The sequence below is a fragment of the Colossoma macropomum genome, unplaced genomic scaffold (genome assembly GCF_904425465.1).
Source record: "Colossoma macropomum unplaced genomic scaffold, Colossoma_macropomum, whole genome shotgun sequence".
Taxonomy (NCBI): domain Eukaryota; kingdom Metazoa; phylum Chordata; class Actinopteri; order Characiformes; family Serrasalmidae; genus Colossoma; species Colossoma macropomum.
Window position 1 is genome coordinate 37,456,907 of NW_023494792.1, and position 18,964 is coordinate 37,475,870.

Genomic DNA, 18,964 nt, shown 5'->3' on the forward strand with positions numbered 1-18,964 from the left:
ATATATATATATATATATATATATATATATATATATATATATGTATATATGTCGAATTGCTTGAAAAAAGTGAATTGTACATTAAAAATAAGTGAAAATATTAACAGAAGTAGGCTTAGAAATAATGATTAAAATAAACATGAAATTTCGTGTTATTGTTGTTTTTTTTTGTTTGTTTGTTTGTTTTTTTTTCAGACTGCGCCAGCCATCAGAAATGCAGATAGGAAAGAAGACTCAAATTACTGTGATTTTTCTTAATAACATTAAGGTCATCTATCTAGAAATGTAGATAGAAGAAGAAATAGAAAATTTTCTTTTAGAAATCAAAACATGGAATTGGAGGGGTTGTCTCTTGAATTAGGAGTAGGCGGGGTTTACCCTGCAGTATGTGAACCACTAAGCTGTCAGCTACAGCTTTGGCTGCGCTTTCTGTTCTTTGTCCTCCATTACAAGTTCGATTCTCAGCTCTGCTGTACGGCGCAGGCCCGAAGTAGCGCAGCCGCTCTGAGGTTAGTACCCTACCGCGCAATCGCCAGCTATATCAGCCCCGGCGCAGCCGCAACAACAAACCCGGCAGCGTAGGGTTGTGAGAGCAGTGATGGAGGTCGTGTTGATGCAGAACAGAGTGGAACATCATGGAGTTACAGGGCTTTTTTTCTAGCAGTAGCAATACTTTCTCCACGAAAACACGCCTACGAACGACAAATAGCGTCGTATTTGCAGGCCTAGGCCTATCATTAGAGCCGCGTTGGTTCTGTGATGGCGGGTCTAAAATAAGTTGAAGCTAACGTTAGCTATTTGGTATAAGATTCGCTTAACCCATGTCTATGTAGCTAGTGTGATTAGTCTTGAGGGCAAAATTGTTCCTAGATTTAACAGTCACGGGGACTGCATGATTGCAAACTTTACGTAACATTTTATCGTGTTTTCTCTTAGGTTACAGCGAAGTACATAGTACTACGTTACACAACTGAAGTCTACACTTAGCTAGCATGTTAGCAGGGAAGCTAAAGGCTGATAATTTCCACTTGATAAACTAAATCTGTTAGTGATAAAGTTTAGTTTTGTGTTAAATATGCTGAATGATGCGAAACTCCTAAAAAAAACAGCGGAATTAATCGCGATTCGTTGTGATCCTATGATACCATGCTAGTTTGCTAGCTAGCTAGCTAGCTTAGTCTGTTTAATACAGAAGTGTACTGGTATAACCAACTTTAAACTAGCCGCTATTTCTCTCTGTCCTGTTAGTAGCTGGCTGCAGGCTCACTAGCTAACAGTTTGCAGGAATGGAGACTGACAGTCGTACAACCAAATCACTTCATTGACATTTTTTATGTTGTTAAGGAGTAACGTTACGTGACATCAAGTTAACGTTAAACTACGGACAACCGTAACGCTAGCTCGCTAGCTGCTGCAATTGTACGTGTTGCCTTTCATAACCAGAGGCTGTGGATTAATTATTGTTCGTTATAGGATATGCAGTTTGCAGCTGTTTTAACTAAGAGTAATTACGAAAGTACTTGGATTAATGGAACCTTTTTTGCCGGCTTGGGTGTGCCTTGTTGTGTTGATAAGTTGTATTAGGAAGTGGCAAAATTCAGTAGCCAGAATGTGCTTTTAAATGTTATCTTTAAAAAATGTACTTGATATTTCCCGTAGACCTGCTCTCCAGGTGATCATGTCATTAAGTTAATCTACTCGTGGAGAGTGTTGTCAAAGACTTTTATCAGACATGCACACATCAGCCTGAACATCAGACAAGTAGCCCAAAACTGCAAATCGGAATGCCCAATTTGCTTTTCAAACCTTGTCCTCTTCCTTAATTTTTTTGCATTTTTCCCGGTTCAAGACCCCAGATTTTACTTGTTGAGGTCTTGATCGCTGACTGATGAGTTGAGAACAGGGCAATGATGGACAGTGCAACAGAGAAGCACTAACTTTGTACGTTGGGCCTTATTCATGAAACAAACTGAGCTGAACAAATTTATGTAAAATATTTGTAAAACATGTCTTATGACTACTCCCACAAGTATGGATAAAAATTTACCTGTGCTTCTGACTATGCATAAAGTTTGCATAATTTCTGAAAGATGGTAATAAATGCAACAAACTTTTGTTGTGTGCTTAGGTTTTTTATGTCTGTGATCATTACATAAACCTTTTTTTTTTGTTATCGACAGTGGTTTATAGCATTTTAAAGGTCCTGTAGTCTTGAAAACAACCTTGCCCTGCTTTGTCATACTTGCTTAACGTTTTTAAGAGTGAGTTGAAGGACCTGCTTCACAAACACAGTTCACTGCTGTATTTAGTGATTGTTTTTTTCTTTGCCACACATTTCCGAGTGTAGCCTTAAAAGGTCTCCGTGTTTAAACCTGCATTTCACAAAATTAACCTGAATTTCAATAAATTAACTCTTGGGAATCTTTCATTATCTCCTTGGAATATCAGTCATTTGTTGTTTTGTATGCCCATATTAGGAACTCCAGGTCTAGGCTGATTTCTCTATGGGGAAATGAATGGCATTTCTGATGATCACTGTTATTGTGCTCTGTGCTAAACAAAATGTCCTAAATCTGATAAGTTTAGCTGTTCAGACATTTTTCTCCAAATACCACTGGATTCTCTAACGTACAAAGTCATTAAGGAGTCCAAATATGAATATTGCTACATGCAAGCTAACGCTATCGTGCACATCAACCTGAGAAGACTGACATTGACATTCTTTAATGCCCAAGAGTGGTAGTTTGGATGTAGCATTAATCATATTTCGGGTGCTAAACAACCTTGTATTTTGAAAGGTCCAATGACATGGGGAAAAATGCATGTCAGACAAAACATAACAGGTTTGAAACTTTTTCTGTTCACTACAGGATGCAACAAAAACAAAAACTACTTATTTCTCTAGAAAAGTCTTCTTAGACCCAGAATTCCTAATATGGGCAAGACCCCAATCACAGAATGACGCATGACTTTAGCGGTCTATAAGGCATGCAGTTTATAATCTCTGATCATGTAGCGTGCCAGGACCCCTCCTGGCACTCTATATACTCCTCCACCATAGGTTTGAGACCACTTGAAAGTGTCCTGCTTGATATGCAGAACACTGCAAAGCAGCAGCAGAAAGTTTTAAAGTTTCAAAATGACAGTGCCAAAGCACAAAATATACCTTAAAAACAATGGAACTAATTGTGTTGGATTACCAGCTGCTTTCTGTTTTTGAGGACATTGGAATTTGTGACACACACTGTACTCTACAGTGATTTTGGTATGTTTGTTTTATATAAACTGTTTTGTTTATTGTGAGCTTTTTTCAGTTTTTGGCCAAATGTATCATGAATTTTGGTTAAATATGGCTTTTAAGTGCACAATTACTATTTATTTGCTGAGGTTAACATTTTGGCAAATAGAACTAAGTATAAAAAATGCTATAATTTTTTGCACAGGTCACATTTTATGTTTTCATATGTTAAAATTTAGAGAATAAACAGTATTTGTGCATTAAACTTTTCTCTGAAGATGATGTGTATTTATTTTCACTTAGAAAATCAACAAAAAATTGGTTAAAAATGGTATTTTGATACAGCTTTGAAAATAGGTGTAACATTCTGTATCATTCAGTGAGCTCACATCAACAAAGGCAGCATTGTATGCAGCCAGGTTACTTACTTTTGAAGTTAAAACCTCAGATATTTTTTCCAAGTGTGAAGAGCACATCACCCTGACAGAGAGGTTTCTAATTTATTTTCATCAACTTATTTTGTGCATACATGTTAAAGGCCTACTGTTCGACTTTGTCAGTGAGTCTGATGGCTTCCTTATATGATGGTCATTTAGAAATCATGGATGTGGGAACAAATCTAGGGTTACACAATGAACGTAAGTAAGGCATGAGGTTTTCAGGTTTGCCGGTTTTGCTTAGAATTTACTTGCAATTCGATGTGTATTTGTGTATATTTTGTGAATGTGGCCCATTGTTTTTTGCCATTCTTCTCTGGACTTGACTGTTTTATTTACCAAATCAAATGTCAGCTTATATTAGGGGTGAGCGCTGTGGCAAAAAATACATCGCATTGCATCATATAACTTCAGAGCAGGAAAACACTAAAAAAGTGCGGGGTAGGGGGTACCCAAGGACAAGGCTTTGGCAGCCTGTGCTGTAAACTTTGTTCAGCGTGGTCTGGTTTAGAGTTGGCTGTTTGTCCAAAAAGTTTGAATGAGTTCACCCAGCTCATTTTGACATTTGACGGTTTTTTTTTGTTTTTTGGAGGACAGCTAACGTTGTTGGATGAGCGTGCCAGATGGATCGTTTGTGGGTCAGTTCAGGAGTTTAGACTCATGTCAGATATAGGTCACAATTAAAAAGATAAAAAAAAACAAAAAACAAAAAACAAAATCAGCTTTGGGCAGTAAATGTTATCTGGGCCATGTTTATGTGCAGTCTTAACATAGCCTATATGTAGTAGTGAAATCTGATACATATCCCACATGTCAGACTGGACTTCATGGGACATTTACGTAAATTCAGCCTCACCTAGCTCAATGTTTGTTCATGTTGGTGGGGGTAGACCTCTTATAGAAACAACTTTAACACGCATGTTACTACGGTTATGATTTGTGTTTTTATGAGGAGTGTAGGGAGTGTTAACAAGTGTAAATGCCAAAAACACAAGAACACAATGTGTCATTGTTGTGAAACACCAAAAGCTAATTGAGTGTAGGGTTGCCAGGCTCAGCTCAAAGTGTGCAGAAAACCCACCCACCAAAAGCTGAAACTAGCCCAGAATTTTAAATGTCTCATCATAAAAGAAGTACACTGCTATGTACAGTGTGTTGCTAGTTTATTACATACACTTCATTGGCAGGGGAGGCTCCCATATAGGTGCATACAAATATGTTTACTGACTAGCCAATTTATTGTTGCACAATTTGTCAGCCACACACTACCCCATCCATCAGTGGAAAGGGGCCACCACAGGACCCCTGCTCCCACAGCAGTGCTGTGTCTCATCTATTTACACCAGCAGAACATCAGTGTCAGTGCAGTGCTGAGAATGAATCACTACCCAAATAATAATGGCTCTGTGGTGGTCCTATGGGGGTCCTAACCACCCAGTCTGTAGTTGTAGAACTGCAATACTATTAAAAGTACAGTAAGTGTAAAGCAGGTGGTCAAGGTTAATGCTTAGTTGAATGTTGTAAAAAAGAAATTGAATATAATGAATGCTAGTTTCTAATAAAATAAACCTGCAAATTACCACTCATTTTAGTAAAAACTGATCAATATGATATGACTGACATATCAGGCTACTGTTAAATGCATTATTGTTTTTGACAAAGGCTTTTTATCATTATAGTGATTACACAAATAGCTGGAACAAGTACTTTAATATACAGCCTAGATCATTTTGCATAAATACGTATAACTATGGCTGTGCACACCCTTGTAGAGAAGCTAACAATTACAATTTACCTGTAGCAGCAGACAAGGTTTTCTAAAGCATTGAAATAGCTGACTAATTGCACTGTTTTAAAATGCTTGAAAGATGACACGGTGGCACAATCTGCTGGTCAACTTAGTGTAAATGCGTTACAACAATTTGAAAATTATTTGCATATCCTTTCTTTTAATGGTCATGTAAGATCAAGAAGTATCCAGAAATAAACAAACATGAATTTGTTACTCAAACAGAAGTAGACATTTATGTAAATATAATTGAATCATTTTCAGCTCAGATTTGTGTCTAAATAATGTGACAGTAATGTAGGTTATACAGTTTTTATGTTCCATAGGAAATAAAAATCTTCAAAACAATATGAGGCAATGAATCTTTGTCTGAGGATGTCACGTAATGTGGCCACACCTAGTATGGCAGTTGTTTCAAAGCACGTGACATCCTCAGACAAAGATCACTGCTTCAAGTACACCCATCCTTGATTTGCAGGTTTTGAGCTTTTACTTTAGTCTCTAGTACCTTTTCTGTTTATCACAACTAAATATGAAGAATATGACCACAAGCCCTCACTTTTATGTCAGAATCTTTTATTCAAGATTACAGTGTAGAGTTCCAAATAATCCAGTTGTAAACTGTGACTATTAGAGCTTAGCCTTCACATGGAGGGTTCACCACTATGTATGATTTTAATTCTCTGCTGGGCTGATGAATTTAAGAAGTGAAAATATGTGTTTAGCTAGTAGTTAATTTGTGTGGACATGACAAATAATTAATCTTGCTGTCAGTGAATGTCTTGCCATACTTCGCTACAGATTGTAGATACACAATACACATACATGTGGCACAGATTGTATACATATCAGATGTTGAAAGTGAGACAATTTACCATTTCATGAAAAATATTAACTCATTTAGAACTTGATGACAGCAACTCATCTCAAAAAAGTTAGGACAGGGCATCCCCTCTTCTTTTAACAACAGTCTGTAAATGTCTGGGAATTGAGGAGACCAATTGCTGGAGTTTTGAGACAGGAATGTTGTCCCATTCTTGTCTGATGTAGAATTCTAGCTGCTCAACAGTCCTCAGTCTTCTTTGCCAGATTTTTCATTTCATGATGCGCAAAATATTTTCTGTTGGTGAAAGGTCTGGACTACAGGCAGGCCAGTTCAGCACCTGGACTCTTCTTCTGCGAAGCCATGATGTTGTGATGGATGCAGTATGTGGTTTAGCATTGTCTTGCTGAAATATGCAAGGCCTTCCCTGAAAGAGACGTAGTCTGGGTGGGAGCATATGTTGTTCTAAAACCTCTATATACTGTTCAGCATTGATAGTGCCTTTGCAGATGTGTAAGCTGCCCACGCCATAGGCACTAATCCAACCCCATTCCATCAGAGATGCAGGCTTTTGAACTGTGCGCTGATAACAAGCTGGATGGTCGTCTGTGTTTCCAAAAAGAATTTCAAATTTAGATTCATCTGACCACAGAACAGTTTTCCATTTTTCCTCAGTCCATCTTAAATACGCTTTGGCCCAGAGAGGACGGCAGCATTTCTGGATCGTGTTGACATATGACTTATTCTTTGCATGATACAGCTTTAACTTTCATGTGTGGATTGCACTTTGTGGAACTGTTCCTGAGCCCATGCAATGATGTCCAGTAGAGAATCTTGCCTGTTTTCAATGCAGTGCTGCCTGAGGGCCCAAAGATCACAAGCATGCAGTATTGACCATTGGCCTTGTCCCTTGCATACAGGGATTTCTCCAGATTCTCTGAATCTTTCGATGATATGTACTGTAGGTGGTGGGATATCCAAAGCCTTCACAATTTTACGTTCAGGAACATTTTTCTGAAATTGTTCCACAATTTTTAGACATCGTTTTTCGCAGATTGGTGAACCTCTGCCCATCTTCTGAGAGATTCTGCCTCTCTAAAATGCTCTTTTTATACCCAGTCACGTGAGTTAGCTGCAAATTGCTCCTCCATCTGTTTTTTATCAGTACTTACTTTTCCAGCATTTTGTTGCCCGTCCCAACTTTTTTGAGATGCGTTGCTGCCATCAAGTTCCAAATGATTTAATGTTTTTCATGAAATGGTAAAATGTCTGACTTTCAACTTCTGATATGTGTTCTGTATTCTGTTGTGAATAAAATATGGAGAATGTCTGTTCTGTTTTTATTTACATTTATTTACGTGTTACACAGCGTCCCAACGTTTTGGGAATTGGGGTTGTATATAGGTTCATAATTAGGAGAGATCTACAAAATATTGCTTTACAAAAAACGTTGCTTTATCTGTCTACAAACTGTTTAGGTCCTCTATCTGGTCTACGTTTCTGCGTAATGTATAGTATTGTAATAAAAACTGAAAAAGCTGACAATTTACATAAATTAAGGACAGAGTTATTAGGTTTTTTTTTATTATACTTTTCACCTTGGCTCTGTCCTTGGTGTCAGTGGTGTTTTTGCAGGGTCTTTTCTATTTGTTTCTGTTGTTTTGCTGTATTCTGCATATTGAGCAGGATGTCATGTTTTTAAGTAGTATCAAACCAGTAGGTGAAGTTATTGGTCGTTTTAGCCCCTGCTGATACTCGACAGGAACAGTGGGTATAAATCTTTTGTCTAATATCCCTCTCAGAAACCGTGAGAGAGTCCCACACAGCCAATGTTTTCATTGTTTACCTGCTGCCGCTCAAACTGTTTGAATGTTGGGCTGTTCAGCTAGGAAAACTATTTCTCATTTTTATGAGAATATCAATATCATTAAAGTTGTTAAGTCTTTGCCACATCATTGTAGGTCTGTTTAGTCTTTTTTTCTGAATTGTTTCTCTTCCATTGCCGCGTCCCTAGTAATAAGTAGAGGTGCATCAATCTTGATATTGTAATAAGCAGAGATGCACTGATCATGAATTTTACTGCTGATTCTGATTGTTTTACAGCCACACTGGCTGACACAGTGTTCTTTTTTGGCTGATTATCATTACCCTTTTATTAGTTTTTTTATTTGATCTTTAAAGGGCTAAAAGGGCCTTTTTAGGGCAGGGCACTCAGTATTTTGGAGTTGGGTTTAGTGAAAGGTGCGCTATGATTGGTTTTCTTCAGTTTCACAATGCATCATATTTTTTGTATATTTCAAGAAATCTAGTTTTCTCTTTTCAAACTAACAAGTAATGACACATTTGTAGTGGAGTGAAAAAATTATGGCATTTCATCTGGATCATTGCATTTTTGAGATTTGTAGACAATTTTCTATTCTATTCTATATCTGTTAGTTTAGCTGTTAGTTTCTAGATTTTAGCTGTTCATAATGTTAATCAAGCATAACTTGCTGTGTCTTGTTCAGTAGCAGGTATAGTGACAGGGTTTTGAATGGTGTATACTATGATTGTAATTTCTGTGCAAATTTTAATAGATTTTTTTAAAAAAAGTAATTGAGTTGGCATTGTGAGCTGTCATTGTGAGAGCTCTATTCAAGTAGTAACAGCCACATAAAACTATTGTATACCCTACATACAGTTGATTAAGAATGATTATGTGAATCATGAACTTTACAACCTAACAATAACCACATTAGAAACTGTACTGCACATAAAACCAGCTTGTCGTTGCAATAAAAATGGAGGTCTTCCATTTCTCAGCATGAAGAATGTAATCTGTCTGGTTTCGGCAAACTCCACTTGGTAATGTCCAGGTGCATAGACATCATTTTGCTTGCTTAAAGAGTGTGTTAGACATTGTCCTTGCTTGGTCATTCTCCTGTTTCATTCCTGTCTCTAAGGCTATGTTTTTCAACTGTATTTCCCTCTTTCTCATTTCTGACCTTGGCATTACAGTCTCACGCCACCTACAGTATGTCCTGTTTGCAGGTCTTATCAGTTTCGGACTGAGATGTTCTGTTGACATCCTTATTGACCATGAGAGCCACTCCATTACTTCCTTGTTGTTTTTGACCTTAGTGCGTTGTACTCATGAAAAGTGTTCGAGTTCGCTGTTTCCTAACATAGCACATTCCTTCTCACAAAGTAAGGCAGTGTAGGAAACTTCCAACTGATTCAACTCATCAGTTAATGACCAGATTTCCATAAGAGATAATGTCCATCACCTCAGTCATGGTTGAGTCAGTTCAGAACTTTTTTCACTTGGGCTGACATCACTGGGGAGTTAGGTACCTCTCTGAAATAGATTATTTCAGCCTGCTGATGTTCTGTATGCTTGATGTGCATGGGGTGGGGGGGTCTGTTTCTACACTGCTGTGTCCGTAACATACATCAGTAACTATACTGTCATCCTAAGCTTTTTGCTAGTTGAATCAAGCTAGTGGTTCAGTTCTTTTGTTTATAGCTTAACCCTTCTAATGGAAAAATAATTGACAGGCATGCAGAACCGCCTTCTTACAGAGAGACCTCATGGAGGTTTGTACAAGTTTTTATTGATTTAAAGTTTAAAAATATAAACTGTCATGCCAAAATTTATGGGACTAGTATTTGTGTAGGACCCACTCAAGCCCAGGCAACTCAATGTGGCATCAATTCCACAAGTGGACGGAAAACATCTAGAGGGACGTTGGGCCATGCCGTCTGAATAGCCACCCACAGCCGCATGGTATTTGTTGGTGCAGGATCTCAAGTGCTAATGGACCTCTCCACCGCATCCCATTAATGCTTGATTGGGCTCATGTCGGGCGAACGCACAGGCCACACCATTCGTCAGAACTCTCCAGAATGCTTCTCAAACCAATTCTGGACACCTTGGGCCCAATGGCACAGTGCCCTTTCCTGCTGGAATATCGCATCATTGTGGGAGTACATGAAGTCCATGAAGGGCTGCAAATGGTCACCAAGTAGTGAAACGTAGTGGTCACTGGTCAATGACGTCATTTGATGTCAATTTATATCCATAGTTAAGAATTTTAGAAAAACAAAATAACAAAAAACTTGTAACTCAACAAGCAGCACTAAGGTCTAAGGTAAGCTAAACATTATCAACTAACACCAATTTTAATATGATGTCTGACAATAGATATTGTTAAGTTGATCCGCTTTGAACACAAAAAAGAACAGGTTTAATTTTGCCATTCTGTCCCTTCATTGGCAGTTGCTTGAATTCACTTGCTCATGTTTCAGTCATTATCATCTAAACTTGTGTAACTGCTTTAGTTCTTTAGCCAGAATCGAACATGTTCTGTTGTCCTGTGGTGAGCAGATCTGTTATCAAGCTAGCTAAGCTAATGACAACCAGCTCTTCTCTCCTAATTAGCAACACTGTATAACATTTAGCAATCGCTAGATAGATGGCTTAACATTTATTAAAATGATAGCTTAAAAAAATGGTGCACTATATTCACTTACTTGGTGACCATGATTTTTTGATTATGTTCTATTTTAAAATAATGCAGGATGAGAAACCAAACAACAACAAAAAAAATCTTTTTAAACTTTACACTATACACTCAGGAAAAAAAGTACTGTTCAGGTACATTTTAGTTCATCAAGGAACAAACAATGTAAATGAACACCCAAAGTTGCAAGAGTGATTTTAATGTCCAACTGTTTACCTCAGACAGGTTTTCTATGGAACGAAGTATGTATTTTTACCGTGTTTTAAAACAGAACAATAAAATAAAAAGGCTGAAGGCAAGACAGGGTGTGTGAAGTCAATACAAAAATAATAAAGTACAATACAATACAACTGTCAAAATATAATTTCAATGGAATGTGTTGCAATTATGTTCTCTCACTAAGATGTACCCTTGGGGTATCACCCTAGTCTCAATTTTGTACTTTTTTCTAAGAGTGAAACATTAGGAATGAAATAGCCACTGTTGATTTGGTCACTTTAAACACCTCAGCTTCAATGTTTTTAAAATCAGATTTTCCAAATGTACCGTTTACTCCTCTATTCATATAGTCAATGGAACCTGAATCTTTAAAACAGCCTGTTGTGAGTTCATAATGATTGTGATGTCACAGGCCTTCTGTAGGGTTGCTGGCATTAAGGGGTTTGGTCTTAATTTGGACCAGTGGGTTTATTTGCCTGGCACCATTCCATAGAACTAAAAGTAATAAGTGTGCCCTGTCTGGGTTAAGCAAATAATACATATATATTGGCTTTTAAAAAATGTCTAAACATAGCATTCACATTTTCTTTGAACTCTCTCCACTTTTCATTGATGGCATTCTCGAAAATACATCAGATGATATGTGCATGGGTAAGACACCTTTTAGGGATGAAAATGCTGAGGTTGTGCTCTGTGTGTATGTGTCTACATCCATGTGCTGTGTTTGTGTGGCAGTTTACAGAAAGCTACATCAATGGAGGACCACACAGTACATCAGACGGAGCACATGACAACCATCGAGGCCCATGCTGTGTCTCAACAGGTGCATGTGGCTTCCTACACAGAGCACAGCATGCTCAGTGCTGATGAGGACTCGCCTTCTTCACCTGATGATGACACATATGATGACTCTGACATCCTAAACTCAGCAGGAACTGATGAGGTTACAGCACATCTGGCTGCTGCAGGTACAGTGCTCTTCAAATGTGCCAGTGTTTCATGCATGCATTCATACACATTGCAGCTCTGATTATAGCATACTCAACTGTTATGCGTCTCTAAGCAAAAAAAATGACCAAACTGATAAGAATGATGAACCACCACTGTCTGTTTTGAAAACAATGATTTACATGCCCCACAGTCACAGCTGTCTCTAAGTGCTACTTCCTCCATCAAGTGAAAGGCAAACTCTGAAAAAAGTACTGTGAACAGACCTGCAGGTAGACAAACGATTCAGTTGGTGAAAAGATGTTTCTAGAAAATGTACAATTCTGACATGTGCTGTCCTGATCGTCTGGAGGGTGGTAACTATTTTAATTTCATTCCCAATACTGAAGACGTTTTGGAAGTTTAGTGTGCAAACTTGTAACTCAACAAGCAGCACTAACATAAGCTAAATGCTATGAACTACAAGTTGCTAACACCAATTTTAATATAATGTCTGACAATAAATATCGTTAAGTTGATCTGCTAAGCTCTGCAGAGGTCCAATTCCTTAACAATTTTTAGGTGTCTGCCACATTGTGAAAACACTGTGAGAACATATTGTCATGTTCATCATCAGTGTTTTTATCACACCATTGCTGAGGAGGCTCTGTGAAGCAGTGATCGTTTCAGTTCAACGAGCTGCATTGGTTTAAATGCTGAATTCCTCCCACACTGTGGCAGTGACTGTACCTGAGAGGGAGGACATCACTGTGGATGAGCCCAAACAATGCTGACAACATACCTGGTCATGTGCTCAAGGAATGCATCCACCAGATAACTGATGTTTTAACAGACATCTTAAGCTTCTCATTGATACAGGCCGCTCTTTCAAGCTGTTTGAAATCAGCCACCTTCGTCCCAGTGCTGAATAAATTCTTTCTCACATGCCTTAATACCTACTGCTCTGTTTCACTCACATGAATACTTTAAGTGGTTTTGGTTCCTCTCAAGGTTTCTTCCTCTTGCTCTTAGGGAGTTTTTCCTTGCCACGGTCTCCATTGACTTGCTCATGGGGGCTTGGACCCGGATTTTTCTGTAAAGCTGCTTTGTGACATCTGTTGTGAAAAGCGCTATATAAATAAACTTTGACTTGACTTTGACAGTCATAGATCTGCTTAACACACTCACATACTCTAATGTGCTAGTACCTTGGCCAAACTCTTCTTTTTTATCGTTGCTTTATGTCTACTGTACATGGTCACTTTATATAAAAGACATTACAGTTTGCTTTATGTGCACAGAAGACTTTATTCTGCATACAGTGTCTGCACTTTTCTGCGAAGGGCAGGGCTTTATTAATACTATTATCAGTGTGCACCGATCATATTGCATATACACGGACAAATAGTCATTGCTGTTGAGTACTAAGAGAATAATCTTTTCTTTCCCCCACCCTACTGTCTGTTGTTTATTGTCCTGTACTCACGCTCATATAGTTGTTTGTATAGTGTTTATATAGGTTTTTATCTATCTTTATTGTATTTTTTGTTTTGTACTGTTGTCTGCTGCTGTTCTGTCTTAAATGTAGCATAGTGTTCTAAAGGAACTATATTTGTCCCTCACTCAACACAGGTCTGTGGTGAGAAGGAATATTGATAAAGCTGACTTTCACTTTGACTTTGAAAAACAATTTAAAAAACTTAACAGATTTTGTATTTGAAATATGCTTTTAAAAGTCTGTGAGTACTGCTCTTGGAGGAATCATCTCATTAGTTGCTTTTATGTTCACAAATCCACCTTCAGGGCCAGTCGGCATGGCAGCAGCTGCTGCTGTGGCAACGGGAAAAAAACGCAAAAGACCACACATCTTTGAGTCAAACCCATCAATACGCAAAAGACAGCAGACTCGCCTGCTCAGGTGAGTGTGACATTTTACACTTTACAGTGTAATGGCTAATTTGAGGACCTTAAGTACAATGTTATCATCAAGTGGAGCATTTTGATACTTAAAGAGAAGTCTCATCTATAGGAAGCTGAGAGCTACACTGGATGAATACACGACGAGAGTTGGTCAGCAGGCCATTGTTCTTTGCATATCCCCATCTAAGCCCAATGCTGTGTTTAAAGTGTTTGGTGCAGCTCCACTTGAGAATGTGGTAAGTGTATATCTCCACTCTTTTTGCTGCAATTCCTGTTTGCCTTTTTTCAGTTCATCACCGTTTTCCAATTTGCCTTCCATGCTCCTCCCTCTAAGGTCCGGAAGTATAAGAGTATGATTCTGGAGGACCTGGAAAATGCTCTGGCAGAACATGCACCCCCTGGTGGTGGAGACCTGAGCTCTGAACTCCCTCCACTTACCATTGACGGCATCCCAGTGTCTGTGGACAAAATGACACAGGTAGGCTTCAGCCAGCAGATGGCGATACAAGGCAAATATTTGTTTCTTGCACTCCAGATAAGACCTGTCAGTTTTTAAATGCATGTTCCTTGAGTGTAACTCTGAAAGTAAAATAAATACATACATAGATACATTTTTCACACACCCTGTGTAGGGATGGAGAAGATGGATGTTTTGAGATCCTTGAAAGAAAACAGAGACACAAAACATCATAATCGTTTTTAGTTGAAAAATGTCAAAATTTCCCAAGAAAAACAACACTAAATAACACTATACACACTATAAACAATGTGATCCTATACTGTGTTTTAGGTATAAACCTGTTATATGATGAAACAAATGACAATAGTTATTAGAAGTGCACCATGTGTGTGACACAGTCATGCTGGAACAGAAAAGGGCCTTCCCCAAAGTGATCTCAAAGTTGGAAGCATACAGTTGTCCAAAATGTTTTGGTATGCTGAAGCATTATGATTTCCCTTCACTGGAATTAAGGATATAGGTCAACCCTTGCAAAAGAACCCAATAGCATTATCTTTCCTTCACCTAACTTTACAGTTGGCACAATGCGGTCAGGCAGGTAATGTTCTAGACTCATCCATCAGACTGCCAGATAAAGAAGCTTTCCACTGCTCCAGAGTCCAGTGGCGGCGTGTGTGTAGTGTGTAGCTGCTTGGCCGTGACAACCGATTTTGTGAAGCTCCTGATGCACATTTCTTTTGCTGATGTTACTTCCAGAGGCAATTTGGAACTTGTTAGTGAGGGATTTACAGAGGATGGGCACTATGCGCTTCAGCACTCACCAGCCCCACTCTGGCTCCTAGGTGCTTCTATTTTACAATAACAGCACTTACAGTTGGCAGGGGCAAATCTGGCAGGACAGAAATTTCACAAACTGACTTGTGCCAGAGGTGGCGTTCTATGAAAGCGCCATGTTTAAAGTCACTGAGCTCATCAGTTCAACCCATTTTAAAGTTGAGACTGCAAGGTTTTGTGCTTAATTTTTTCTGCCTGTTAGCAGTGGGTATGGCTGAAACCCCTGAACTCAATAATTAGATGTGTCCCAATGCTTTTGTCTAAATAGTTTATCCAGGTGCATTGTAGTATTAAAGCTAGGGAGAGTAATAGGGTGGAGTAGGGAAAGTAGAGTATCTTGGGTTATGTCCTTTTTGGTTTATTTTGTTGTTTTCAGCATTGTGCATAAGAGAACTGACTGACTTACAGAATTATCTATACTGCATGAGAAAGGAACACAGAGGACAGACACACCTCTCTGGGCTTTGAGAGGCAGACCTGTGCAGAGATCAGCTTGTGGAGCCTGGCTTTGTGTGTGCGTGTGTGTGTGTGTGTGTGTGTGTGTGTGTGTGTGTGTGTCTGTTTGTGAAATTATCCGGCTCATCAGGGACAAGCACTAAGTTTTCTGATTGGCTCCCTGGTGGATTAGGAGCAGTGGGATGGAGGGGGCAGTTGAGTGGAGTGTTTGGGTCATGTAATTAGGCCATCTGCACAGAAGCAGACACAGACTGCAGGGCCACATGTTTCGTTAATACTTTATTACCTTTGAAGCAAAAAGTTTGAAGCCTAAAAATGTGTATTCTCACATTAATGGGTGTGTAAGTGTGAGGAATAATCTCTTTTGGTTTTTTTTTCTCCTTCAAGAACCAAGTTTAGCCTGTGATGTCAAGGGGAACAGATGTTGCAGTGATATAATGTAATCCCCAGCACGTCTGTAATGTTATCGGGGACAGTGAGTGCAACCAGTTAACCTAGTTCAACCTCTCACCTTCCTGCTGTTTCTTTACTGTTCAAAACCTATATTACAGAAACTACTACATAGCTGAATGACAAAGAATAATAACTATATCTGCTACTAAGCAAGTAGGAAACAGCTCTGTTTAATTAGTTCGGTTTCTAAGGAGTGGCAGTTCAGAGCAGACTAGGGGGATTCAACAGAATAAAATCAGTCAAGCAGTGATACATAAGGTAGCTGTACCTTCAAAACCATTAATTGCACATTTAATTTTCAAGTTTATTGTAAGAGTGTAATGGAGCTTTCGTTTACAAAAGTAACCTTTAACAAACCGGTATACTCTACTTAAACTCACTGGTCACTTTACTTGCAGTGGAATAAGTCAGTTTTCACTAGATTGTTCACAGGCTGCTTTGCAGATAAGATAGTTAAGCTTTGTAACGAACAATTATGTATGTAACATCACCAAGCTAAGTAAGGGAACTTTTTCTAAAGATGACCAAATTATCTGTTCAGTTGTCTATATTCCTAAACCTTTAAACTTTAACATTACCAGTGTGACTGCTAGCTCCTACCATCAGGCTCAGTTACAGTCAGAAAAGCTTCATTTTTAATAAAAATAGAAAAGAACAATACCAGATTGTTTTTAAAACAGTATCTGCAGTACCAAACAATTAGGGCAGTTCTAAGATTCCTCTAGCCTAGTGGTTCTCAAACTGTGGCTCATAGTGTGCCAGTGGATTGTGAGTAAGCTGTATCAGTGCCCTTTTTTTTATCTTTCTCAACAAAACAAGAGACTACTGAAGTGCATTTTGGTGGGCACCACTGCTTTTCTGGTCAGCTGCTGTTTCCAAACTGCTCCTGTGCTTTTAGTGTAGCCTTCTATACCTGCCGTGCGCCAGCATGTCCATCACTCAAACTAGGCAACTAGGCAAGACTTAGGCCCAAGCCCATTTCACCCCTTGCCCCTACCACTTAGCCCTTACCCCTCCGTTTTGCGCGTTCACGCTTAGGTGTAGGGTGTCCCGATTTTTGTTGAGATAGAGAGGTAGGGCGAAGTGTTAGGACTACATGGTCCTCCAAACGGAGGTTTTTCAGAGGCACACTCCAAATGGAGTGTTACGAGAAAAAAAGAAAAAACAGCAAGATGACCACACAAGCGACCCAGGAAACTCACAAATGTGAGTACTTTCTCCAGTAAAAGTAAAAGTATAAGTCAAAATGTTCAGTCTGGTGGACAGTTTCTTTTGAGACCCTTCAGAGGGGCCAAACTTTAACTGACCATCATCTGCTCTTTTCTATCTGCTAAAAGGCCTGTACTGGCTTTCTTAGTTCTTTGTTAACATTAGCTCAGTTCAGCATGTTAACAAAAGTTATTTAAATTGATTTTTTAAAGAGCTGCTAACTGTAATACATTGGCCATGAGACTCACATAATTTGGTCTAATCTCATGCTCTCACACGTCACCTTTGACATTTCTCACACATTTCTTTAAAACAACCTACCCATGAATCTGAACACCTCATGTAGTTTCCTACTGCTTAGCTTTGGCTGATTAAACATTCTGGACCAGCAGTGGCGGTTTACTTGAATGCAAGTGAAAGAGATCATTCTAGCTAGTGAGTCACTGCTGGTCTATGTGTTTTAGGTCAATGGGGTTGGAACCGAAGGGACTGTCCATAGCGACAGTAAACCAACAAAGAAGATTTTGGCAACCGCAACTCAATGATGCAATATGCAAACTGGACGTAGTGCACAAAAACAAGCACATGCTTAACATTATTCACATCATAGTGAGGGAAAAGTATTAAGACACTTTTGCTTTTGTACGTATGAATACAAATCTCTCACAAGATTCAGTTTCTTTTGGTGATGAGATGAAATTTTTCTCTAATATATTCCAGTACATGTTGTCCTCCAATGACGTGTAGCAGTTTGGGGATGTGTATTTGTGTTGTTTGTGTTGTTCTGTGGGGCTTATTGAGGGGGTTTGTGTGTCTACTCTGCTTCTCAGTTGTTGTGTCAATGAAGAGCACTTGTTTAAAGCAGCATGTGTTCTGCGTTGACATCATCTACACTGGTGCCACACTAGTGTGAGAAGTGGGATCCCTCTGTGGAGAGGAGTGGCGAGACTAGCAGCGGAATGGTGGAGAAGACCAAGCCTGGCCGAGGACTGCGAGAGAGGAACAGCGCTGTGAAGACAGGCAGCAGAGGACAGCAGTTGAGACAGTGACACGGATCAACGTTGGAGACTGGCTGGAGGAGCTGTCGTCAAGGACACCTGGACGTCAACTGGCAGGAGAAGGGGTTGATGACGAGGCCAGAGCAGTACAGCTGGAGGCCAGAATCAGTACAGCGAGGCACGATGGCAGCGTGGTGGGTCAAGGCTAAGTGTCAGAGTTTCAGCGTACACAAGCAGCAGCCTCACTGGCCTCTGCAGCACGGTGGTGCTGTTGCTCTTGCTGCTGTGGTGGAGGAAGTGGAGAGCAGCTAAGAAAGCACCACTGCTGCTGTTGCCTTCCCCAGTAGTGTGGGGAGTGATTCCGCATGCTATGAAGAGATCTGTTGCCCTAGGGAAGAGGACGAAGCGCTTAGTCTCTCTCTGCTCCAGTGCCCTGGGGAGGACTGGTCACACACAGCACACACATGTGCCCGCGTTGTGTGTCTACTGGGACAGTGGACACTTTGTAACCCATCCTGCGCAGCCACTGTGAGAGGGGGGTGGGGTGCGTGATGGAACTTTGCTTGGACTCTTCCCGGACTTTTTGTAGGTGGCCAAGATGGCTGACCATTGAACAGACGGCAGTGTAGCGTCATGCTACCAGCTTGTTCAACCATGAACGCATGAAAGACATGGCCATGTGGAGCGGCAAGTGCAGAT

The 18,964-nt window shown here is 39.6% G+C and overlaps 1 protein-coding gene across 1 annotated transcript in view; it reads left to right on the plus strand.

Moving 5' to 3' along the window:
* The first annotated feature begins 396 nt into the window (after positions 1-396).
* Positions 397-18,964, plus strand: part of nrf1 (nuclear respiratory factor 1) — a 32,803-nt gene continuing 14,235 nt past the window's right edge. Inside the window, exons 1-5 of the mRNA XM_036577077.1 lie at positions 397-509; positions 11,744-11,976; positions 13,739-13,853; positions 13,965-14,091; positions 14,190-14,333. Of these exons, the coding sequence (XP_036432970.1) occupies positions 11,763-11,976; positions 13,739-13,853; positions 13,965-14,091; positions 14,190-14,333 (600 nt within the window). The 5' untranslated portion in view covers positions 397-509; positions 11,744-11,762. The remainder of the gene's footprint in view (positions 510-11,743; positions 11,977-13,738; positions 13,854-13,964; positions 14,092-14,189; positions 14,334-18,964) is intronic.